Source organism: Herpailurus yagouaroundi, unplaced genomic scaffold (assembly GCF_014898765.1).
Source record: "Herpailurus yagouaroundi ecotype Mexico unplaced genomic scaffold, PumYag 186, whole genome shotgun sequence".
Taxonomy (NCBI): Eukaryota; Metazoa; Chordata; class Mammalia; order Carnivora; family Felidae; genus Herpailurus; species Herpailurus yagouaroundi.
This window is the reverse complement of record NW_024412417.1, coordinates 17,492,203-17,518,634: the sequence shown is the minus strand read 5'-3', so window position 1 is coordinate 17,518,634 and position 26,432 is coordinate 17,492,203. Positions and strand designations below refer to the sequence as shown.

The 26,432-nt window shown below is 33.5% G+C and overlaps 1 protein-coding gene across 14 annotated transcripts in view; it reads right to left on the bottom strand.

Moving 5' to 3' along the window:
- OXR1 (oxidation resistance 1) overlaps nucleotides 1-26,432 on the bottom strand; it is a 464,297-nt gene continuing 437,865 nt past the window's right edge. For 10 of the 14 annotated variants that reach the window (XM_040494233.1, XM_040494235.1, XM_040494232.1 and 7 more), the window contains 6 exons: nucleotides 11,000-11,080; nucleotides 9,062-9,187; nucleotides 8,163-8,315; nucleotides 5,832-5,927; nucleotides 3,813-3,886; nucleotides 1-1,910 (listed from right to left, as the gene is read on the bottom strand). In XM_040494233.1, coding sequence (XP_040350167.1) covers nucleotides 1,775-1,910; nucleotides 3,813-3,886; nucleotides 5,832-5,927; nucleotides 8,163-8,315; nucleotides 9,062-9,187; nucleotides 11,000-11,080 — 666 coding nt within the window. In that variant the 3' untranslated portion in view covers nucleotides 1-1,774. Of the gene's footprint in view, nucleotides 1,911-3,812; nucleotides 3,887-5,831; nucleotides 5,928-8,162; nucleotides 8,316-9,061; nucleotides 9,188-10,999; nucleotides 11,081-20,964; nucleotides 21,154-26,432 lie in introns of those variants that run through there. The other 4 variants (XM_040494236.1, XM_040494237.1, XM_040494245.1 and 1 more) reach the window with 3 other exon arrangements.

The window sequence follows — 26,432 nt, the reverse complement described above, 5'->3', positions numbered from 1 at the left end:
TTTGTATTTATGTATTTAATTTTATTTGGTATACACCACTATGACCTTATTATAATTGAAATCCAATACAGGATTTTCTTTTTTTAAATGATTAGTCAACTCCACAAAGACAATAATACTGCTGTGGAAGACCAAGGGAGAAAACGATATATTTATTTACAATTCTCTATATTGTAAACATTTAATCTATATACTGTTACTAACTTATGAGAGAGCTTTACATACACAAGGAAATGATGCCCACATTTCTATTCATATTCAGCGATAGCATATTAAATAGATCAGATTTTCTTTCCCATTAGTATTATGCTTTCTTTAGATAATTATCTAAACTTTCAAAAGATCTAAATATATTCAAGTCCTATACAACTGAAACTACTAAAGCCAACATATTTGGCTTATAATTTCCTTTTTAGAATAATTTAAAGTGCTATAAGCAACCTGGCAATCGACACTTTCTATAAGAACAAAACTACCTTTAAACATTAATTTACAAGATAATATACAAGGTTTATCTGGAATAGCTGAAATTTCAGCACAAGGTCACTGTCACATGTATAACAGCAGGATTTTTTTTTTTTTTGCGTAACATGAAGCTTTGAAATTAACTGATGAATGACCGCCACAATGGCATATTATTGGTTTCCTACAAAAGAGGATAAGAACTACTAGTATATTCTATCTTTTTTTTTTTTTTGAGGTCACTTGACAGTAAATTTGCATATTCAACAAGTCTACTGAGTTACAATATTGTCTACTATAATCATTGCCCTTTTATAACAGCAAATGCTAATGGTAGTTAATAACATATACCACTCAAAAAAACACACTTTTTTTTCCATTTGAACAACAACCTATATTTTGGGAGGTGGTGTGCAACAAGGCTAAAACAATGGAACTATAAAACAGTATATCTGACACAATATGTTGAAGGAATATGCATCTGTTTCATAGTTTTTGTACTTATAATGCCCTGCTAAGCTACAAATATGCAAATAGTATATTTTCTTGCTTGATATATTAAATCCAGTAGAATCATCAAGTTCTCATTCTCCTTTGTATTTTATAACTTTTCATCAGATAATTCAATCATGAAAGCATATGCCCAAACCTGCAGATCATGTGCATTGTGGTCTATCACAACCAGAATTCTCCTCAAATTTCATTTTTATTAAAATGAAATTGAGAATACCTGCAAAATTAATAAAGAGAATGCTGTAGTAGTGTGAATTAAAATTAGAACTCAGTGGTTTATGGAATATGCATAATTTTGGCATGTGTTCTTTTTTCCTTCATAAGGATGACTAAGTTGAGCATGTCCAGAAGTCACCTGTGCCAACGTCACAGATATATCTCACAGCATTATCTAATCTTCATTCTCTCAATGCTCCAATTAGACTCCTCTAGTAAAACAATCAACATAGTTTTAAAAACAATAAACCAAAATAGGTCCAAAAAAAAGCACCATCCTATTAGGAGACTGAGATAACACGGATGGTAGATGAGGTGGTCACTATGATCAAAATGCTGCCAAAATTCTGACAAAACCCAAGCTGTTATACTGTGTGGACCCACATCACGGTCTAAACCTGAAAAACCCTGGGACAGAAACATGATTTTAAAAATAAATTCCAAAATTATAGCTGTAATAAATGGTGATACAATTAATTTTAAAGCACGAGTGACATGTTACGTTGTATTGCTTCTTGAACTTTCCAAACAATGCTTGTCCATGTCAGGTTTGGGCCAATATCCTGCTAAGACAGCATTACATTTATTCAAAAGCCCAGATTTCAATGTCTTGGATAAAGAAATCTTCCTTCTTAGAAAGTGTATGATTCCCAAATGTTTTACAAGAATGGCTTCTTCCATGGTAGAGATCTCCATCAAGCCAAAGGGCAAATTCTCCCCTGCAATATATAAAAGAAAATAGTTTTAACAATAATCTCTTAATACTTATGCCCTAAGTTATACAATAATTACCGCAGAGGTTGTAAAATAATAATTTAAATGAGACGTTTCAATATTCAACAACTCTAAAACCATTAATTTCTTAAAACACTTTCATACTCCTTTCCACACAGGTACAAGGCAATTTTGTTTTGTTCACATCCTATTATAAAATCACTTACTATACAGATCAAGTAATAAAATGAATCCTCTAAAATTAACTTCACATAGAATCAGCTTTTTAAGACACGTGCCTCTCTTTCTTTGCCTGGTACTATGAGTTTCTCTTTGCTATATAGTTTTAATGTATTAGACATAAGTTAAATATTTAACATGAATACTCCCTATCATCTAACATAAAATGTGTGGTTAATGTTGAGAGTTCAGTCTCCAATTCACAGCTGAGGAAACTTGAGACTTGAGTTTGCTCAAGGTCCCATGGGTAATATATGTTGAAACCAGAATCTAAATCAGGTCAGTCTAACTCCAAAGCCTGCATTTAAGTCCACCATGTCATGATTTAGATTTCTTTGGGGCTCCTGTTTGAAATTCTGGTGTACCAAGTCCCTGTAGCTCCAGGTTTCTGAGCCTGTACTCTCCTTCTCTAAAGAGTGTAAACTTGTCTTAATTTGTTACCAAATGACTCAGTGTTTAGTTTAGCTTATTGTAATCATGTGGAATAATCAAAATCAAGTTCTAGCAAAAATCTAATGATATTATGTTATTTTCAAAGATTGGAGGCACCCTTAGCAGCTTTAAAATATCAGCCATTTGCTTGTAAGGCCTTCCTGGAGAGCTAACTGAATCACATTAAGACTACCCTTTGGGGTGGGGCTGAATGACTGCCTGCACTCAACCAAAAAAAAAAAAAAAAAAAAAAAAAGTGCAACTGGAACATATAAACATACGTTGATGCAACAACTAAAAATAACATGGTTTTTAGTTACCTGGTTATGTCCTTCAGAGAAGGCTATGATAACCATGGTTATTTTTTAATCACTGAAATCCTGTCTTCCAAATACCTATCTATAGGGAAGTTGTAAGAGAATTTATTTGAACCACTCAGGATAATGAATATTCTTACAGGCTAACAAGATTCTGCAGCCTGAATAAATTATTATTATATATTCTCAGCTGTGCAAAATAAATAAATAGTACTTTATGTTTGGGAATTAATTAGCATACTTTATGTCTGATCCTGAAGGACAGAGAGAAATACCAAAGGAAGGAGCTGGCGTTTGCCACTAAGCACTATCCGAAAAGTCTAGGCCTGGAGGAAGAGCAAGCTACCTTCAAAAACACTGTAAAGACTGAATGAAGGTGGGATCCCAGAATAAGTAAACAGAAGTTCTCACAGTGCTTGCTACGCAAAAGAATCAAATCAAATAACTGACCGACTCATAGTGTTAAAAACAAAACGAGTAAGAAAACAAATCCTGAAAATCTGGGGGAATTTCACAAATCTTTTGTAGGAGAACAAATTTCTACTATTCTCTGACGTATTAATCCAAATAGTCTCCAGGGTAGAAGAAAACATGTGGAACTTTTTTTATACATTGGGAGAAACAACATACCATCATGTTTTTTTTGTTTTCGTTTTTTAATTTGAGAAAGTCTAAGGTATTTCACTTTCAAATACCAAGGAGGGAATCAACTAAACAGCATTTTAAACTGAATAAACAAATATTTTATCAAGAGCTTCAAATGCTACTTAAGCACCTTCTTGTAAATATATTTTCTTAGTCATAATATACAGACTATGCTCTAATGTCAAAACGTTCCAAAGATAATGGATTTGATAAATAACATAAATGAATAAAGTTTCTTTAAAAATCTCATGGTAAAATGTTCACAAGACTTACCCTCCACCACCAAAAGCTAGTGAATCCATGTCTCCTTTGATAAAAAACATATTATCTCCTGTCCACTTAAAGACCTACATAAATAAAAAGAAAGCTTTAAATATGTGGATGAAAATGGTGACTATACAGAGTTAGTTCTCCTAAACCCCAAATAATTAACAAAGCCTAGACTGACAGTAAGAAGAATAATAACAAGAACAGAAAATTGGGCAGAAGGGCCCGGTGCTTTGGGCTTCAGTGTTCATAGGACTAAATTTAAAAGCACATAATCTTCATTTCTAATTCCTCAAATCATATTATCTCTTTACACAGACTTCTCTTTTCTACGTGTCCATCAAGAATCGGATGGTTATCGAAAAAAGCTGAAGTAGAAAAATCAGTTAAGAAAAACTGATTAAGATGCCATTAACTTGTTTTAAAATTTATTTTGAGAGAGACAGCACGCAAGCATGGGCAGGGGAGTAGCAAAGAGAAAGAATCCAAAGCAGGCTCTGTGCTATCAGTGCAGAGCCTGACTTGAGGCTCAATCTCATGAATCGAACTGTGAGATCACAACCTAAGCCAAAATCAAGCGTTGGGACACTTAACCGACTGAGTCATCCTAGCGTCCTTAGATGCCATTAACTTTTATTTAAACATTAAAACAAATGTACATTAATTTGATAATACTATGATACAAGGCCCAGGTCTTTTCTTTGGATACAGATTTGCCTACCATCACTCTTATATAAGCCCATTACATATGTTTATGATTTCTAGTTTCAATTTTATTTATTTATTTTGAGAGAGAGCATGTGAGGAAGGGGAAGAGAGAGAGAGGGGGAGAGAGAGAATCCCAAGCAGGCTCCAAGCTGTCAGTGTGGAGCCTGACGTGGGGCTCGATTCCATGAACCATGAGATTATGACCTAAGTCAAAATCAAGAGTCAGACGCTTAACAGACTGAGCCTCCCAGTTGCCTCTCTAGTTTCAATTTTTTTTAAGAGCTGTAAGAACATAAAAACACTTAAGAAATCTGAGGGGAAAATTTCCAGATGTCGATATTCTTAAATATTTTTTAATAAATAAACTTTCATGTGACTTTTACCCAAACTTAACACAACAGCAATTTCTAGTATGTCACCTTTATCAAGTTTTTCCTAACTATTTATTACAGTTTTCACTTTAACATTCACTTTTTCATAGTTCTATAACATCTAATTAATTATATTATTATTATCAGGTAGAAACAGCATAAAAAGATTTGAGAACAAGCATAAGTGAACCTTAAAAAAATCTGTAACAACTATAAGCTTCCAGGTAGCTGTAGGCATCGGTTGGTATGACGGAATGGAAGCATGGGTTAATCACACCCTTTCTATTTTGTTCATTATTAAAAATGTTTCTAAAGACCACTTTTTTTTTTTTTTTTTAATCAGCTGTGTTGGTTACCTTTTTCAAGATTATAATTTCATCTGTTAGGAAAGGTTTGACATGAACTTTATTTAATGACCTAAGACACTACAATTGTATGCAATGTTTTAAGCAGTCAACATATTCACTAAAATTCATGTATATCTTTACATTTTAGACCTTACTGGCATTGGAATGTATTCAATTTAAGTTACTCAAGCCATAATAATGAAAAAGAAGTCATGTAATCACTTTTGATTTAAAATCAAATTATATTTTAAGTTTTTAATACATACACCATGAAACTTAGTCATTTAGAAGTTTCTAAGAATTTCACAATGGAAATTCAGAATAGTAACAATGATGTATATACATAGTCCTTACTGAGACTATGATGTGTGTTGGGCACTATGCCAAGTGTTGTATGTATGACTCTCATTAAATTTTCAAACCATCCTGTTACATTTTATGATCCCCATTCTATCCATAGGAAAGGTGAACCTCAAATGGTCAAAAAGTGCTGTTATATTTATTTAGTAAAAGGCAGAGATGAGAGTCAAATGCAAGTGTGTACGACTCCAAGGTGCATGTTCTTTTTATACACTGAATATTGGAATAATTGTCCTTACCTCAAACTCTGGACAGAATGTAAAAACAAAGGTCTCTCCAGTACCATAAAAGCCATCACTCACTTTAAATGGCTCAGATGCTAATGCACCAAAGACCTAAGGATTAAAAAAAGGCATGTTCAATGACACGATTATTAAATTTGTTTCATTAAGCATGATTTCATTATTTATTTTTAAGTAAAATGCAAAAAAAAACCAACCCAGAAATGTAATATAGTTTTTATCTATTTCTACTTAAAAAGGGAAACATGAACAGCTGTTACAAAATTTGCATTATTGCCAAGTACAAAGCATATCAGCTTCTCAATAGGAAATTTTTCCTAGTTTTGAAATCTTAAAAAGATGCTTATAATAACAACTAAAAAATCTTAAAAAGTGATTATCATATTTCAGGAGAACTTACATGCACGATGCATGTATAATAAGGATAACACAATTCAGTGGTATTACATATAGCACTTAGGAAAGCAAAAACCCTTCAGTACAGGTAAACATTCTGCTACTCACAAGGTATGCTACTTTTGTCTTCATCAGGCCATAAATTCCATGAAGGAAGGCCCTGGGTCTGAATTGCTTGGACCTGTAATGCTATGCTGCTCTTACACAGTACAAGACACATAGGAAAATAACCTAAAAAAAGAATGCGTGAATAGGAAACCTGGACAAGTAATTTCAGTGCTCTGGGTCTAAGTTTCCACATCATAAAATGGGAAGGTAGAGAGTTTTATGGATGATTTCTTTAAAAAAAAATATTTATTTTGAGAGAGAGAGAGAGATAGGTAGTACACATGTGCAAGCAGGGGAGGGGCGGAGAGAGAGGGAGAGAGAATCCCAAGCAGGATCTGCTCTGTCAGCCCTGAGCCAGACGTGCGGCTTGATCTAACAAACCACAACATAGTGACCTAAGCCGAAATCAAGAGTTGGATGCTTAACCGACTGAGCCACCCAGGCACCCATTTATAGGTGATTTCTATAGTCACTGTCTCCCCTGATAATCTTTTACAGTCTTAATTAAAAAAAAATTTGTTTTTTTACATTTATTTATTTTTAAGAGACAGAGAGAGACAGAGCATAAGTGGGGGAGGGGCAGAGAGAGAAGAACACACAGAATCCGAAGCAGGCTCCAGGATCTGAGCTGACAGCACAGAGCCTGCCGCGGGGTTTGAACTCACAAACTGTGAGATCATCACCTGAGCCGAAGTCGGATGCTCAACCGACTGAGCCACCCAGGCGCCCCTACAGTCTTAATTTTTAAAACAGACTTTCTTATTGAAAGGTGTACATTATATAAACACACAGCTCAACATGGAATTGTCACAAAGCAAAGTCCCATTTAACTTCTTCATTTAGACCAAGAAACAGAACATAAGCACTTCACAAAGTGTGTTTGTGCCTCCTGTGTGGTACCACCCCCATTGCCCAAAGGAAGCTACTAGCCTGAATACCACAGATTTGTTTGGTCCATTTATGAACTTTCTTTAAATGGAATAATAAGAACATTACTCTTTAGTGTCTGATTCTTAACTCATTATGTTTGTGATACTCATCTATGCTACGGCAGGTAGTAATAGTTCATTTTCATGCTGCAATTACCTTTCATTGGGTGTATAACTTTGGGGAAGATGATGAAATTCTTTTAGTCATAGTTAACTTTTCTTTAAAACTGTGATGATAAAAGTATCAATCTCCTAGGGCTCTGATGACTAAGCAAGACAATGCATATCAAGTGATTAATCAAGTGTGCATAAAAGCACAATTAAGGGGTCAGTAGTAGTGCCTTGTTTTTTAAATTAATATTGCTATTTCATCCTCTCATTGTTCTCCAATCCTAGTAATTGACCCCTTGCTACTTCAGGAACAAACCAGTATTTCTCTTGCTTATCTATGGTCTTGTTCTTGGTATCATCCTCACACAATTATCTTCAATTTTCAAAAGTTTACCTATGCTTCAAGAAGACTGTGTCAATTTTCACCCTTTCCACAAACTTCATTCTTATCTTGTCCAAATAGATATGAACGACCCTTACTCTACACACTCCTTTTGCTTTCTCTAGGTTCTTACTACACGTGGCATCATATTTTGCTTGTCCAAGGAGATACTGGTATACTTACATGTTCTTTTCTACCAGACTATAATCCCTTTAACTATTCGTGCTCATATCTATCCTCTGTAGCACTCAGCAATGCCTTGTATATTAGAAGTATTCAATAATTATCAGTTAAACTCAATAAAATGTACTAATAAAAGTTATTTTTATAAAAAAATATTAAAAGTTACTATTATTATAATCTCTTAAAGGGTAAGGTGTCTACGTAGTGACTTTTTCATACCTGCCCATCACTGTCTTTAATCACCATCAGCACTGGGGTGTCTAAACCTGTCATTGTTCGATAAAGGGTCTTCAAGCTTGTGCCATGCTTCCCGGTGCCATAAACAAGAGTCCATGGATAGCCAATTGTTCTTGGTGGAAGGTGCTTGGTAAGCTTTGAAAATTAAAACATTAACATTTAACTTGCTAACTAATTGTCAATGTTCAGAATACTAATGCCGGCTGCAATTTCATGGTACTTCATAAAAAGTAGGCTACAAAAATAAACAGCATATTCTCAAAGATTCAGAGATGCTTGAAGTATAACTATGTATTTCTCAGCATGAAATATTAACTGTCGCCAGGAACGGACAAGGATTAGAAGAGAGACAAGAAACAGGGATTACTTATTGTTTGTGCCCTCCGTATTAAAAAAAAAAGTTCTAAATGGACTATTAGCTTAATTATTAATAACCTCTCAAATAACGGGCTCTAGAGACAGACTATTGGAGACAGAAATCAAATTTCAACATTTTATAGCTGTGTGACTCTGGACAAGTTACTAAATCTCTTTATGCTTACATGTCTTCACGTATAAAATGTACACAGTAAGAGTATCCAACCTGCATAGGTGCTGCAAACAATTATAGGAGATAATCACAGAAAGCAATTAACTAGTGCACAATCTGAAATTAAATTTTGGCTATTACAGTGCCTCATCTAAATTGCTACTGTTTATTTTAATGTCTGCTCCTAATATCTTCTATTACACTAGCTGCTATATTTTGTTTACATTTTCTTCCTGGGAAAGGAAGACTAATAGCAATAACCCTGCTTCTTTAGTTTTGAAAACAACTGAAAAGAGGCTCCTTCACTCTATAGGTATATAACCAGAAATGCACATATGTGGGTACGTCATACCTTTTCAATTTGATCTGGCAGTAAGAGTTCACTGGGATCACTTAGGTTTGGTCGAAAAGATTCAGACTCCAGGTCTGCTTTCACTGGAGCAATCTGCTTTGAACTTATGTCTTCTCTTGTAGTAATCTAAAGAAGTAAACAGCAGCAGCATGTTAATATAAAATTACAACATGCATTAAAAAATTTCTGCCTTTTGAGAAAAATAAAACTTTGCACCTTAAAAATGGGGGCTAAAACTTTAATTTAGGATTTTAGAAGGCAAAGGATGCTCCATGTAATAACAATGGCATACCCAATGTAGAAAAGGATTTTTTTTAACTATAAGCAGATATTTTCTCATCTACCCTATGATGGATAGATAATGATTAACATCCATATTTCTGTGTAAAATGAAAAGTCACATGCACACTTTAATTTTGCTACTGAAGGGCAAAAGTGAATAAGCTAGCTTGCTATTAATCTATGCTACTTAAAATAAGTGGGATTTTTTTTTTCCATGGTAAACAAAGTTTGTCAAAAGTAATTAAGGAAACTTTCTGGGTGCCAAAATTTTAAAGAATAGTACAAGAAAAAATATAACTTTTTATCAGTATGTGTGAATGCATGGATTTATTCACTTCATTGACAAAGTTACCATTATTTTTAAAATTGTCTTATTTTTACTTTCTAAACACTGCTTTTTAAATCTAGTTTTACCGCACAATAAATTTACAAGTTTTTTCATAACCGTATTTTAAAATTAGATGAATTTGATGCATTACAAAAGAATATATGCTTTTGCTTGACGGACAAGATCTGATATTCTTAAAATGATAAAAATGTTGATTAACTCAAAGCAAACTCCTCTACAATTTATTCTGTTGACACTTTTTCATATTAATTTTAATATATAAAACACAGTAACATTAGAAAATAAAAGATATAAAACATAATTATTACTGATGAAAATTTTAAATTTAAAACAGAATTCTTTTGGAGCAGATAACTAAAATGCAGCAATGCGCAGCGACTGTGATTCCATTAAGAATGAAATCTTGCTAAATTATTTTGTTCCTTTTAGATTTCTTACCAAACCTAAATAGCGTATATTTTCAACCAATACATGTTCTAGCACTGTATTGTTTTTTGATGAGAAGTTAAATTATATTAAATCTTTCACATCATCATGTTTTACCCTTATTTTAACGATGATGTGAAAAGTTTTAAAAAATCCAAAGCAGCATGAGAAGCATTAAAAGAAAAAAACTCAGTAGTTCTAGCACAGCCATGAAAGTATATTTCGTTAAGAAGAAAGCACACAATAATACACAAAACTGAAAAATGAGTTCAATTGTATCACTCTCTTGTTTATAAAAAAAATCACAAAGATTAATTCATGGAACTTTAAAAAATTTATCTAGTTCTGATGCCAAGAGTATACTATTCCAAAGTATTTCTAATACCAACCAGCAGTTCTTCAAGAAAAACAATTTATCTCATTAAAATATTTGATGTGGGGTTGATACAACTGAAATAGACTTAAGGAAGAGAAAATATTTAAGCCTTGCTATTCACTAAAGGTTTTTAAATTTTCCAATAGTACCTCATCTTTCAGATTCTGTTTAGTAAAGATTCAATCTCAAACCCAAAACATTCTTCCAATGTTAAAACTAAATGAACACTCCTCATTGCTTTAAGAAACACACAGTAGTAAGAACAGTTCTACAGTGACAGAAAATTCCTCTGAATGTTTTTAAAGTGAAAAGATGATAGAAAAGATAATCCTAAAGCTCTTCAAGACACAACTATACTCTTTAATACAAATAGGAATTTTCTGATGGGTTATTTTAGTGCTGCAGTCAAAACAAATCCTTTAAAAATGGGATTTGCCCTGACGAAAGACACTAAAAACAGGGAGTGTTCAATCTCCGGAGGGGTTTAAACTACTGAATGGGGCACCTGGAGACGTCTGCAGAGTGTGCGCAGTTCTTCAGTATTTAGAGCATCGATCCTGCGGTGATACTCAGCCACTGACACTACCTGAATATGGAGACAGGAAGACAATAATTCCACTGACAGTTGAGAAAAATAGCCAAAACAAAACAAAACAAAACAAAAAAAAAAATGGAGAAATTTAAATGGAGAAAGAGAATTGTAATCAGGGTTTCTTTCCCCACTCCATGCTGAAAATCCAGAAGATTTCTGTATCAAACTACAGCGAAGTACACATGAATGGGTTTAAAACCACTAGGTCCAACTGTTGCACAATATAAGATTTACGAACTGCTTCATATAGACAGAATTTGATTGAGTAAATAGAATTATAGTTGCTTATAAAGGAAACACTACAGAAAACAACATGTTTTGCTAACATGGAAGATAACATAAATCATAATGGTGGGTATCTTACAAAGAAAATGGTAACTTCAACTTTCCCCTTCAAATCAGTTTAGCTCAAACATGTATCCTAATGGTATGCTGGAAGAATTTCTTCTAGGCAAAGTAAGAAACATACTTATACTATATAATCTGTATCAGTAAAAAAGGGAGTGAGAATAAGATATGAAGTATGTTTAAAAACCTAAGGCAGTAAGAAAAATAAGATCCAGAAAGTAAAAATTAGATTTTCAAAAGTGTACCTAATCAACAGTATCTTCCCAGTCATGTCTACTTCCGTCCTTCACATGATTGTTTTCAGTTTTTGTCTTTCCTCTGTATTATTTCTTTATGGTTGGTACTGCAGAAGCTATTTGTGACTAAAGCTTAATGACATTCCTACATTCTAAATTTCTAAGAAAATCTCTTTATCTTCTATAATTGCCTAGACCAGTCTCTTGAATAATGAATTAGAAAGCCATATATGACAGATGAACATTATTACAAAAAGTTCACAAAAATGACAAGTTCTCTCCGGTTAACACAACAGATACAGCTTTCTCAGACCATTACATAATTCCCAAAACAGAAACCATAATATAGTGAACTCTGGTGGTGTCATACATATGGGCTAACTCTCCTGAGCTACGACAGATTCCTCTTGTGATCAATGCTGTTTAGCCACTGGCCCATAAAGAGTTTAGACTTCTAACCTAGGTCTTAAAAAGCTCTTATGCTAGCCAACCAAAATAAATTAGCCGCCAGTACACATCAAGGTAACTCTGAAGAGTTATGTAAACCTGTGGAAAGCCATGAAAGAGATGAAAATAGTAAAAAGGAAAAGAAGCTGGACTTCTGTTTTGGCACTGTATTGACTTTTATAAAGCAACAATGTGTGCCATAAGAAACCCCAAACGGTTATGATCTCCAGCCCTGGAGGATCAGATGGATCTGGGTTCCGGCCCTTCTTTATCTATTTTTCCATAAAACATGGAAATAACAAGACCACATACAAAATAAGTCTTTTTTATGAAATACAAAGATAAAATAAAATGCATATATAAAGGACTGAGTAGATAGAGAACAAACTATTGGTTGATGGAGGGAGGTGGGTGAAAGTTGGGTTACATGGGTACTAAGGAAGGCACTTGTCACAATGAGCACTAGGTGTTGTATGTAAGAGATGAGTCACTGAATTCTACTCCTGAAACCGACACTGCACTATATGTTACCTAAAATTTAAATTAAAATAAGTAGGAAAAAATTAAAATGAAAAATGAAAAAAAAATGAATGCAGTATGGGATCCTGGAATAGAAAGGGGATGTTAAGTGAACATCTGGTGAAATTTGAATAAAGCTTATGGTTTAGTTAAAAAAAAAAAATGGACAGAACTTTTAAAAGGCTTAAATTAACGGAGGGATATACTATGTCTGTGTCTAGAATACTCAATATTGTAAATATGTGATTTTCCCTACAAGTTGGTGTATTGATGTAATGCAACCTCAAGAAAATTTAAGAACATTAAAAAACATAGTAAAGGATTGAGTACAGTACCCACCACATAGTAAATGATAGCTATTATTATTAATATTACTTTTACTTGATCATTTTTCACCAAGCACCCTAAGGACTAAAGAATAATGTCTGAAGAGTCTCTTTATGTATGTATGTATGTATTTACTTACTTACTTGAAGTTTATTCTGAGAGAGGGAGAGAGGAAACAAGCAGGGAAGGGGCTGAGAGGGAGAGAGAGAATCCCAAGCAGGCTCCATACTGTCAGCAAAGAGCCTGACTCTGGGCTGGATCTCAAAAAATGTGAGATCATGACATGAGTCAGACCCAGGAGTCTGATGCTTAACCAACTGAACCATTCAGGTGCTCTTCCTTACTTATTTTTGGTTTTTATTTTTGATAGTAAATTATTTCAGTTTTGAGAGCTCAACTATCTTATATACTCTGACTACTCTGAACTTAATTTTAAATTTCAGTATTAGATATATTAAAGACCTTTCAGGGCACCTGTGTGGCTCAGTTGGTTGTGTCCAACTTTGGCTCAGGTAATGATCTCATGGTTTGTGGGTTTGAGCGCTGCATCGGACTTTGTGTTGACAGCTCAGAGCCTGGAGTCTGCTTCAAATTCTGTCTCCCTCTCTCTCTCTGCCCCAATCCCCACTCATGCTCTCCCTCCCGCTCTGTTTCACTCTCAAAAATAAACAAACATTAAAAATGTTAAAAAAAAAATAAAGACCTTTCAATTAAGAACAAAAAATTTTTCAATAAAGATGAAAACAAGCTAGGTTCTAAAAAAAAAAAAATCACTGCCTTGCTTTTATGTGGCCAGTAAAAAGGCATCTCTACAAAATATTTAATGGCGAATTATATTCTTCTTTTTCCCCCCACAGCATTCAATCTAATCAAGTCTCTGCGCCAGGAGTTTTCAAGTTATAGGACATACCTACTCCTCTGCATTCCTTCTACTCTTCTAGTTAACACTAATTTTACACTTATTTCTTAAAGCACCTTCTTTTACCATGTCAAATACATTTCTTCAATGGAAAGAAAATTAAATTATGCTCACAAAAGGAATCACTTATAGTCTAACTGTATCAATGTCACTGAGTTAGGGTATCAGTGAGGGAAGCATGACTGCCATTCTAAGTATAAGCTTGTAACATGTGGTAAAGTTACAGTTTCTTTAATGTCACAAATCTACCTTTTCTGGTTCACACTTCTTTTGCAAAAAATATTTTGGGACTTATAAACTAATCACTTCCTTAATTCTAAATATTTCCTCATGCCGTGATGAATGAAGATACATAAAACTGTCAAAAGAGTCTGTGAATAAAGAAAAAAGATTTGAAATCAAGTAAGCACAGAAACCTACATCATCTCAAAATACATGAATGTAGAGATACAGATTCCTAGTATATATGATGGAACTGCAATTAGTCTTAAATTAATTTTTATCCCCTTGGTAAACCATACTCCATGTACAGAATTTATTTACCCAGAAGATTAAACCTAAGTAGAAAATGGACACATTTCTACAAAATGTCCTACATACACCCAATTATTAAGGGTGCAGAGTTGAAGAAACCAAGATCTCAATGAAAAGTGTATTCACTGTCTCACTAGAAAGTCATTTCTTGAGGAGTACAGTGGTTTGCACATACTGCTAAAACCCCCTCTATGGAAACTCAGTAGTCTGACCTGCTCTCTGCACAAGTGCTACTCTCCAGTCTTTTCAGTCTGACAAAGGACTCTCACATAGAGAAAGTGTTTCTCTAAGCATTTATTTTCACAGAATACAAATGCAAAGACAGGATTAAGTCTGTCCATCTCTATTACAGAGGAACTAACAACAACCAGTACAGAACAAATGCTACAGCTAGAGAAAAGGTACAGCTGCTGTCAGTGCCACAAGTTCTTCTCCTAGACAAAAAGATCAATATTATGGTCTAACAGTCCTCCTTCCAGGATGTTCCAGGACTTCCCCATAAGATTACCCCACAAACAAACCAAAACCTCCCTTCCTCTAACTGCCCGGCAAGCTAACAAAACCTGGTAGATAACTGTGAATGTGCTGTTTTTATTCCCTACTTTCATTCTTTGGTGAAGGGAGATAGAGTAGAAACAAATGTATTACCTAATCAATGCCATTTAGACTTACTTTGGTACCCAAAAATATGTTTAACAAGGAGGAACTGCAAGTTTGGGTTACAGTAGCTAACAAAAAGGGCATACAACAGCGTTCTTGATGTCATATAACCTTCTGTTCTACACATATACAACAAAGTCTTTATTACAAAGTAAGACCTAGATTATGTTAAAACTTTGCTCCTTTTTGCCTTAAACCACTGCTCTCAAAGTAACATTTTATGGGACTATAATAAGTAAGGTATAAAAGATGCAAATAGAGAATCATAAATTAGAAAGCCAAAAAACAGAAGAGGAAAAAAAGATGTAATACAGAATGAATTGAAAATAGAACATATTATTAAAGTTTTGATTTGAATAAATCATCTGTATTTAAAGTTACTTCCTCTTACGTATATTTGCAAGTGACTCCTACTAGATTTTTTGGAAGAAGGCAGATATATTCACTGTTCTTTTAATCAAAAAGAAACCTGTTAACTACTCAAAACCATTCAATTACACTGTGTGTATGCTGTTTTAGCATTTTGGCACAATAAATATAAGAAGTGAATGTCATATAAAAGGGAATAATCTTATTTTCTCCATGGTATATCAGGGGAAAAGAATACTCATCACATTATCTTGAAATATATAAATCCATTATTGGCAGTTGGGAGACTTCAAAACTCCTCTAATCAGTAATTTACAAATCCAGCTGGCAGAAAATCAGTAAGAACATAGTTGAACTGAAAAAAACCCTCAATTAACTGGATCTAACTGACATATACAGACATATACAGACTACTCATCCAACAGCAACAAAACAAAACACCTTCTTCTCAAACTCACATGGAACATTCATTAAGACAGACCACATTCTGGTCCATAAAACATATGTTAACAAACAGAAATCATAAAAAGTATGCTCTCAGACCACCAAAGAATTAAACTAGACATGTGTAACAGAGAAAGAGTGGGAAAATCCACAAATACTTTTAAACCACACATTAATGCATAGTCACAAAAGTCCTGGGAGAAATTTGAGATGTTTGAAGTAGATAGAAAAAAAATTCCAAAAAGTATCAACATTTTGGGATGTAATAAAGGCAGGAATTTAGAGGAAATTTTATAGCATAGAATGTATATATAAGGAAAGGACAGATCTAAAATCAACAATCAGCTTCTATCTTAGGAAACTAGAAAAAGAGCAAATTAAATCTGAAGTAGAAGAAATAAATAGTGAAAAATTAGAGCAGAAATCAATGAAATTATAAACAGAAAATCAAGAGAGAAAAATCAATGAATCAAAAAGGCAATTCTTTGAAAAGATCAATAAAAATCGATAAACCTCTAGCTAAGCTAACTAAAATAAGTGAGAAAAAATATATCAGAAATGTAGAGGGGCCATCACTATTGATCCCATGGACATTAATTAGAAGGATAATAAAGGAATATTATAAATGGACTCAATACCCACAAATTTGATAACCTAGATGAAATGGACCAACTCCTTGAAAGATACCAACCACCAAAACTTACAAAAGAAAAAACAGATCAATGAAGCAGGCCTATATTTATTTCTTCAAGAAACTGAATTAATATTACTAACCCTCCAAAACAGAAAGTATGAGGCCCAGTCCTAGCTAACTAAAATGAATTAGTTACCAGGAAACATCAAGATAACTCTATGAAAAGCTATGTAAACTTGTTGAAAGCTAGGAAAGACATAAGAATTTTAAAAAGGATAAACTGGACAGAGTTCCATTTGTGCCATTATTATTATATTGATTTTTGCAAAGCAACAATACATACACTATGGTAGCTGACTCTGTACTTAAGAAGAAACTCAAAGTAGCTATGATCTCTAGCTCCGGAGCATTTGGAGTGAATCCAGATGGATTCACCGATAAATTCCATCAAATATTTAAGGAAGAGATTACACTAATTATCTACAATTTCTTCCAGAAAATAGAGGCGGATGAAATATTTCCCAACTCATGACCTAAACATCTGAACAGACACCTCACTAAAGAAGATATACTGATGGCAAATAAGAATATGAAAAGATGCTCAATAGCATGTGTCATAAGGAGAATATAAATTAAAATAATGGGATATCACTACATACCTATTTAGAATGGCTAAAATTCAAAGCACTGACATCAGATGCTGGTGAGGATGTGGAGCAAAAGGAATTGTCATTCACTGTTAGTACAGTGAAAAAAGGTACTGTCACTTTGGAAAACAGTCTGGTACACTGTTACAAAACAAAACATACACTTATCATACAATCCAGCAATCATGCTTCAGGGTATTTGTCCAAATGAGTTGAAAACTTACGTTCACACAAAATCTGCAAATAAAACAGCTTTTTATCACTAGTGTCAAAACCTGGAAGTAACTAAGATGTCTTTCAATAGGTAAAAGGATGAAAACAAACTGGTACATCTAGATAATGGGATATTAAGTCAGCACTAAAAATAAATGAGCTATCAAGCCATGAGAAGGCAGTGAGGAAACTTACATTATCTTACTAACTGAAAAGCCATTCTGAAAAGTCTATATACTGTGTGATGGCAACTATATGATACTCTAGAAAAGGCAAAACAACAGAAACAGGAAAAAGATCAGTGGTTACTAAGTATTCTGGTAAAGAAGGAAAAAGAGAGGCAGTTTAGGGAAATTTTAGGGCAGTAAAACTATACTGTATCATCCTATAATGGCATATGTCATTCCACAGAACGTACAACACAAAGAATAGACCTTAAGGTGAACTGTGGACTTTGGGTGATAACAACGTATATTAGTTCACAGACTAACAAATATGCCATACCAGATGTGAATACAAGATATGAATAATAAGAGAACTGTGTGTGTGCTGGGGGACGGAGGGGCATATGGGAACTGTCTTTCCATTCAATTATTCTGTAAACCTAAAACTGTTCCAAAAATAAAATCTATGAATTAAAAAAAAAAGCAAGAGAAGGATAAGCACGAAATTCAGAGAAATGGTTACCAATCTGGGGGAGACATGAGATGAGATGAAAAAAAGACACAGAGGCTGATATAACTGCATTGGTAACGCTCTGGTTCTTAAGTTGGATAGTGGGATCACAGATACTCATTATTATGCCTCATAACTTGCATATGCAATAAATATGCTTTTCAACTACTAAGTCAAATAAACAAAAATATTCTACACTGAATATACACACATATATTTTTTAATTAGGTTGCTGACTAGAACTAGGTCGATTAATAAATTTCTTGTGAAAACGTACTATAGGTGAGCAACAAAGTATAGCACAGAAAGAACACTGGATTTGGATTGAAACCTCTGCTTTAATTTCGGTTCTGCTTTTTACTAGATTTGTAACCTTGAGCAACTGCATTTAATCGCTCCATTTCTAGTCTTTTAAACAGAATAGTTTAAGCACTTCAGGAGGAATAAATGATAGTATATGTAAGGCATATATAAAACAGAGACACTAAATGTACAAAATAAACGTTAATTCCCATTCCCTGATTATGTTGTGAAGATTTTGAGAGACAACACAGCTAAGAATTTAAGGGCACAGGTTAGAGCCAGAATGCCTTGACTCAAACCATAGCTCTAATCCTCACTGGTTGTAGTATGACTGCTATATGCCTCTATTTCTTAAATGGAGATGAGAGTAGCAACATTTACAATGAAGATGAAATAAAATAAATGATGTTAAGTGTTTAGAATAATAGAGTGTTATTAGAAGTATAGAGTATGATAACTATTTTTCTCATAAACATGATTATTATCTTGAGTTAAGGTCACTGGAAGATTTTTACATTTAAAGTAGCTCTTTTTAAAATTCTAGGTATGAACTAATTCTTGCAGAGATGTAAATAATTTATTATAGGATTTTTCTCCTGTGTTTTCATACATGAAAGCATAAGTACAAAAACAATCTGTCTTGTCATATATAAGGTCTTAAATAGAAAAAAAATGATTAAATTAATGAAGTATTGATAGAGATAAAACCATGTTGCTATATTTAATGATCTGTGACTTCAATCTGATTAAGCCTAAATTCTTATTAAAAATAGGCTTATAACATTCAGGCAAATAATAATTTATTGACAGACACAAAAAGGCAGGATACAGCATATGGTTACATCAAATATATAGCTTCAAATAAATGGTTAGAAATCAAAACATAGGTTGTTTGTCAAAATAAACTCTGAAACAGCCTTAAAAAAAATAAAGACAGTAAGCATGCTTGATCAATATGGTTCTCACTGAAACTAAATGGCAAAGGTTTAACTTCATTCCATGTATCTTAGAGCACATTTACCTATTAGTTATTAGTTATGTTTCTGAGCCTGAAATTAACTCATTTGTAAAATGAAAATAACCTACATCTGGTTAACATGCAGAGTTACTGTAAGGTGAAATATGATACTACATAAATGAGCATTTAGAAAATTGCTCTGGTTTACATTCAAATACATCCTGGTGAGATAAGGAATGCGACAGAGTCAAGCTGTTTCTGTGTTCTATGACAGTTTAGTTCAGTGACCACTTCATACCTGTTTCCTCATCTTTAAAATGGGGAGTAATGCTGATTCTGCAAGGTTATTGTGAAGGTTAAATGAAATAATATATAAACTAGATGCAAGGGCAGAACTGAAGACCAGTGAGAAGCATGCTCTCATATCTGACAAAACCACACATTAACTTCCTATAAGGTTAAAAACAGGAAATGGTGAGTGTGCTAATAATAATAAGTATGTGATGCACGTTACAATGTCCTGTAAAATTCAAAACATCCACAATTTTGCTGTATTTATAACAGATTAAACTGTATTAAAGTCTTAGCAAACTAATGATAAACACTTATTTGACCAATCAAAAAATAGATGAAGGCTCCACTATTCTTGGTTTAAAGAAAGAAAAAAAAAAAAAAAAGCTGTTACCTATTCTGATAAATCTGATCACAATTTTAACAAATTTAATCATTTCAGATGGCTACATCCCTCTGTGCTGATGTACTTTAAAAACAAAAATTTGAAGTTAATCAACTTAAAAATAAAAAGACATAACAAAGTACTCTTAAACCCAGTAAAGGTAACACCAGTGAAATAAGTTTGCTATTTTCACGAGCTTAACATTTATGGGTGACAGGTTGCTTTGGAGACATCTTCCAAAGTTATTCTTGGCTATAAGTATTTATTTAGCTTTATTTAAATTACCCACAATTAAAGTAAAAATAAAATTAATATTCATAAGGCAACTTATAATCCTAAATTACCATAGAAAGAACAACTGGCAACATAAGTTTCTAACAAATAATGCACATGTATTTTTACTGAAAACGACAGGAATCTCTAGTAAGGTTGAGATTTTCTCCATACTAGAGTATCTTTTAAAGTTTCATATTAGTTTACCACTACTGGAAACTTTCTGGATAGCTTAAAAAAGTCTTTTCTCAAAATTACTAAAATAATAGTCTTTATACACAATATTATAAATATATGTAGTCTTCGATCCAGTCAATAAAAATTAAAGTTAATTCACTCTGATTTTCTACTCAATTTATTTTTTAGAAAAAATTCTGAATATTTTCCTACAAAGGTCAGCTTAAATTAAAAAATTAAGGCAGCAAATAAAGATTCGATAACTTCCTGTTGATGTAAAATAGGAAAACCAAAAGACTTACAAAACAAAATTACAGTTTTTATTCATTTCCTTTTTTTAAGACATTTAGGATTAGCAGAAATAAAGGCAGTTTTCTGTAATCATACAACTTTGTATTCTATAAATATTCTTTGTATTCTATAAATATTCTTAAACTTTTAGAAATAGTATAATATTTCAGCATGTCACCATAATAAGACTAGTAAATACAGAAATTGAAATCATTGACTAAGATTTACCAGGGTATATTTATGATTAAGTGGTTGATGTCTTCTCCCTTTTTTCCCATACCAGAGACGAGACATTTCCTTTCCAGAGCAAATTAAGTTATATCAAATCTCATAAGGAGTGTTTTAAAAAGCATTCTTCCTCTGTTAAAGATAAATTTTCAGCACAAGAGCCCTACTACAGTGACAAAAACAGTTTGCCAGAGACAAAGATTTGATTGACAAGACAGAGAGCTAATCACTAAGTAGTATCCATTGCAAAGATAGTTCTGAGTGGAGACTGTAAAGCCAGGGAGGGAAGAGAAGGTTTCCCATGTTTAAGTTTGGTTGCACTGTACCCAAATGTGGAAGAAAAAAAAAGAAAAGGCTCAAAAGTTTAAAGACACAGAGCATGTATTTGCAAACACGAGTACACTAAGAAATACACTAAAAATATGTCATAAAAAAGTACTAAGTGCAGTTTCCAGAGCCCCTCCTAAAGTGCACAAATGATTTTAACTAACATTTTGTTTTGCTCATACAGGCACACAATTCTCTTCTTTATTTACATCTAAACAATCCAATAAAATGTCATCTTTTATGTAAGCATTTTTTTAAGCAATGAGACATCCCTCTGAGAACCATCCAACCCTATAGGCATTTCATAGAATGCCTATATAAAAATGAAGCAAATCCACAAATAAATCCTATACAAACATTAAAGTGACCAGAAAATTCCTCTACCATTATGCAGTCAAATTTTAAACTGCATTTTCTAATACCTAATTTCTTGAAAAGGTACTTATATTTACTATACCTACATATCAGTGGTACACTCAATCTAACCAAAGAAGTGAACTTTTAAGATTAAATATTATGGTTATAAACTAAAACTACCTAGAGCTCAATTTTAACTAGAATATCAATGCCATAATAGTACACCTGAATATTTCTTCCATTTTAAACCAGGTCCTCTTCCCTTACATCGTGTGTTCACATAAAACTGTGTACACACAATGCCACCCTTCACACATGTACCACCTTTCTATAGTACACACAAACACTGAACCACACCTATAGCTCAACATCTTCTTCCTCCACATTCCATGATGTGTGTGCACAGAACACAGCACACCCCACACTAAATATCCTCCTTCCCTCTCACATCAGCTATTCCCATCTCCCCAACCAGCCCAACTACACTTACCCTAACATCTCTCTCCCACAGTCCCCTAGATGTACTGTAACTATCTCCACACTCACCATACTACACACAGTCTCATTACACATACAGTGCACCATGGTCCTGCCTCCCCTCATATGGCACACCCCCCATACACACCAACAACATGATCTGGCAGTACTGGGCTGCCATTTTGAAAACCTATCATCACTTACAGACAAATTTTCTGAAATTAAAAACACTATATATGTACCGAAATGTAGTTTAAATACAGAATACACACCCCAAGCATAGGATAGCTTATTTTGCTGGTTATCTTGTCAACATCCACCAGTACAGCTTCCTCCTAATACAGTTTTGATTTTGCTCAAGTATCTTTTTAGCCATGTCTCTGAGAAGGTTTGCTCCATATCTGGACAGGATGGATCCTTACAGATCTAAACCAGTGGCTCTCAAATTTTAGCTTGCCTCACAATCACTGATATGAAACATTTGTTAAAATACAGAATGCCAGGTTCCAAAACTAGTTTCTGATTAAGCAAACTAGAGTGGGTTCTGAGAATGGGCTGCTAATGGTCTGGGGACCATACCTTAATGAGAAAAACTAAACCACAATGAAATGTCACCTGTTAGATGGCTATTATCAAGAAGAAATAACAAGTGTTGGTGAGGATGTAGAGAAAAGGGAATCCCTGTGTAATACTGGTAGAAATGTAAACTTGTACAACCATTATGAAAAACAGTATGGAGATTCCTCAAAAAATTAAAAAAGTATCATATGATTCAGAAATCTTACTCCTGAGTATTTTTCCAAAGAAAACAAAAACATGAATTCAAAAATATATATTCACCTCTGTGTTCACTGCATCATTAGTTACAATAGCCAAGATATGGAAACAACCTAAGTGTCTAATAATGGATGAATGGATAAAGGTGATGTGGTATATATAATATACAATGGAATACTATTCAGCTGTAAAAAAAGAATGAATCTTCCCATATACAACAACACGGATGGACCTTGAGAGCATTATGCTAAGTGAATTAAGTCAGACAGAGAAAGACAGATACTGTAGGATCTCATTTATATGTGGAATTTAAAACAACAATAAAAACCAAGTTTACATATTAACAGACAGGTGGTTGCCAGAGGCAAGGAGTTGGATGGAGGCAGGCAAAATGGGTGAAGGGGGTCAAAAGGTGTAAGCTTTCAGTTCTAAAATAAATCATGAGGATGTAACATACATGGTGACTAGTTAGTAATATTGTATTGCATATTTGAAAGTTGCTAAGAAACTATGTCTTGAGGTCCCCATCACAAGAAAAAAATTTTTAACACAATAAGGTGACAAATGCTAATGTTACACTTGTTGTGATGATCATTTTGCATTACATACAAATGTCAAATCATTATGTTGTATACCTGAAACTAATATACTATATGTCAATTATATGTCAATAAAAAAACTGATTTAAGCTATCTGAGTGTTTTTCAGTGTCTTGAAACCAAATATTTCCTAATAAAAACATATCTAGCAGACATAAATGGAGCTCAGTAAATCTCTTTCTTGTCCTTTTTTTCAGTGTTTAGAAAACATACGAGGTCACTTAAATACTTCTAGATATCCCAGAGATTGAAGGAGATTTTACTTTACCATTAGTGTAAAATGACAGACTACAAAATGAAGTGCTTTTAAGAATATGACAAGTTTAAACGCTGAACATAATTCATAATTCAACCTGTTCTAATTCAGATATTCAACTTAATAATCTTTTTTCCTTGGGGCACCTGGGTGGCTCAGTTGGTTAAGCGTCTGACTTCGGCACAGGTCATGATCTCACTGGTGATGAGTTCGAGCTCAGCATTGGGCTCTGTGCTGACAGCTCACAGCCTGGAGCCTGCCTTGGATTCTGTGTTTCCCTCTCATTCTGCCCCTCCCCGACTCATGCTCTTTCTCAAAAATGAAATAAACATTAAAAAAAATTTAAATAATAATTTTTTTTTCCTCTACTTTCTTTATTGGTGTTGAAATTATATCTTATTTCCTCTGAGTTGGGAGTGGTATACCAGAAACAATTATATGAAATATACTGTACTCAATATTTAAGGTAATATAAATAATTTTAATATTTAAAATCATAAATTAGTCTCTCATTTATCCATCCTGTCTCTTCTCAATACCCATATTAAATAAAATTTTGCACTTTTAATGGAAATTTAATAACCCATAACTTTTGGTTAGTTACCAAGGGAGAATATTAACAAAAAGCAAAACAGTTCAAACTTTGCTGAGGTAGATAACATCCTAAGCTAACATTTTTATTAGTCAAAACAGACAATATTAGACATGATTGATGAGTGTCAAATGCTACTGTGAGAAAATTTATATAGTCTAGTACTGGAGATCTGCTCTATAGCATAGTGCTTACAATAATACTGTATTGTATACCTGAAAATCTAAGAGCGTAGATTTTATGTTAAGTGTTCTTATTACAAAATAATAATAATAATAATAATAATAATAAAGACGGTAGGAAAAAACTCTTGGAGATGATGGATATATTTATGGTACAGACTGTGGTGCTGGTTTTTATGGATACTTATGGATGTCTAAGTCTCCAAACTTACCAAGCTGTACATATTAAATATGCACAGCTTTTTGTAGGTCAATCCTACCTCAATGAAATGGTTTAAAAAAAACCTTCATGTAGTAATATTATTGAAGAAAATTTATATTAACTCATAAATTCTGTTTTAATCTAGAAAATAATACTTTAAGAACTTAATTGTCTGCAATAGATATCACATTGACAGTCCCCCAAATTCTAATTGCTTTTAATGCTTTTGATTTCTACCTTTCTGTCAGACATTTTAAATTACTTTTGGAGTTATGGTTTGTAATATTATGTGATTTGATCAACATAAAAAGTATATTTTTCTTTAATTGCCTTTATCTAAGACAAGCGACCTATTTAATGACTTAGACATAGAGAGTACTTTCACTTTGAATAAAATCAGTTCTGTATGGATTTTGCTGGCTAGGCAGAGGAGTGGTTAAGAAAGTTTGTTTCATTTTATATATTGCCTCAATTTTAATTTTGGCATTACGTGTGCTTCAATTAAAAAAAAATATCTTTCTGTTTAGGGTACCTGGGTGGCTCAGTATGTAGGTTAAGCGTTCAACTCTTGATTTCAGCTCAGGTCATGATCTCATGGCTTGTGGAATCGAGTCCTGCACTGCACTCTCTGCTGGCAGCATGGAGACTGCTTGGATCCTCTCTCTCCCTCTTACTCTGTTCCTCCCTGCTTATGCTTTCTCTCTCTAAGATACATATTAAAAAAAAATCCTTTAAAAAATCCTTCTGCTTAATGAAGTATTGGAATACTCATTATCTGACAACTTAAGAGAGAAAATATTAACCAAACAATTTAAGTCATCTTAGAAACCAAAAACTGAATGAAATATATTTTTATCAATACTTTGGCAAGGGTGAGAAATGAGGACTAAACCAAAGCATATTGTTCTAATACTAATCATTACTTAAAAATTTTTTTTTCTTAATACTTTTTATTTTTTAAATTTACATCCAAATTAGTTAGCATATAGTGCAACAATGATTTCAGGAATAGATTCCTTAATGCCCCTTACCCATTTAGCCCATCCACCCTCCCACAACCCCTCCAGTAACCCTCAGTTTGTTCTCCATATTTAAGAGTCTCTTATGTTTTTTCCTCCCCCGTTTTTATATTATTTTTGTTTCCCTTCCCTTATGTTCATCTGTTTTGTCTCTTAAAGTCCTCATATGAGTGAAGTCATATATTTGTCTTTCTCTGACTAATTTCGCTTAGCATAATACCTTCCAGTTCCATCCACATAGTTGCAAATGGCAAGATTTCATTCTTTTTTGATTGCCAAGTAATACTCCATCGTGTGTATATGTGTGTGTGTGTGTGTATACCTTCCAGTTCCATCCACATAGTTGCAAATGGCAAGATTTCATTCTTTTTTGATTGCCAAGTAATACTCCATCGTGTGTATATGTGTGTGTGTGTGTATACACCCCACATCTTCTTTATCCATTCATCCATTGATGGACATTGGGCTCTTTCCATACTTTGGCTATTGTTGATAGTGCTGCTATAAACATTGGGGTGCATGTGTCCCTTCAAAACAGCACACCTATATCCCTTGGATAAATACCTAGTAGTGCCAACTGCTGGGTTGTAGGGTAGTTCTATTTTTAATTTTTTGAGAAGGCTCCATACGGTTTTCCAGAGTGGCTGCACCAGCTTGCATTCCCACCAGCAATGCAAAAG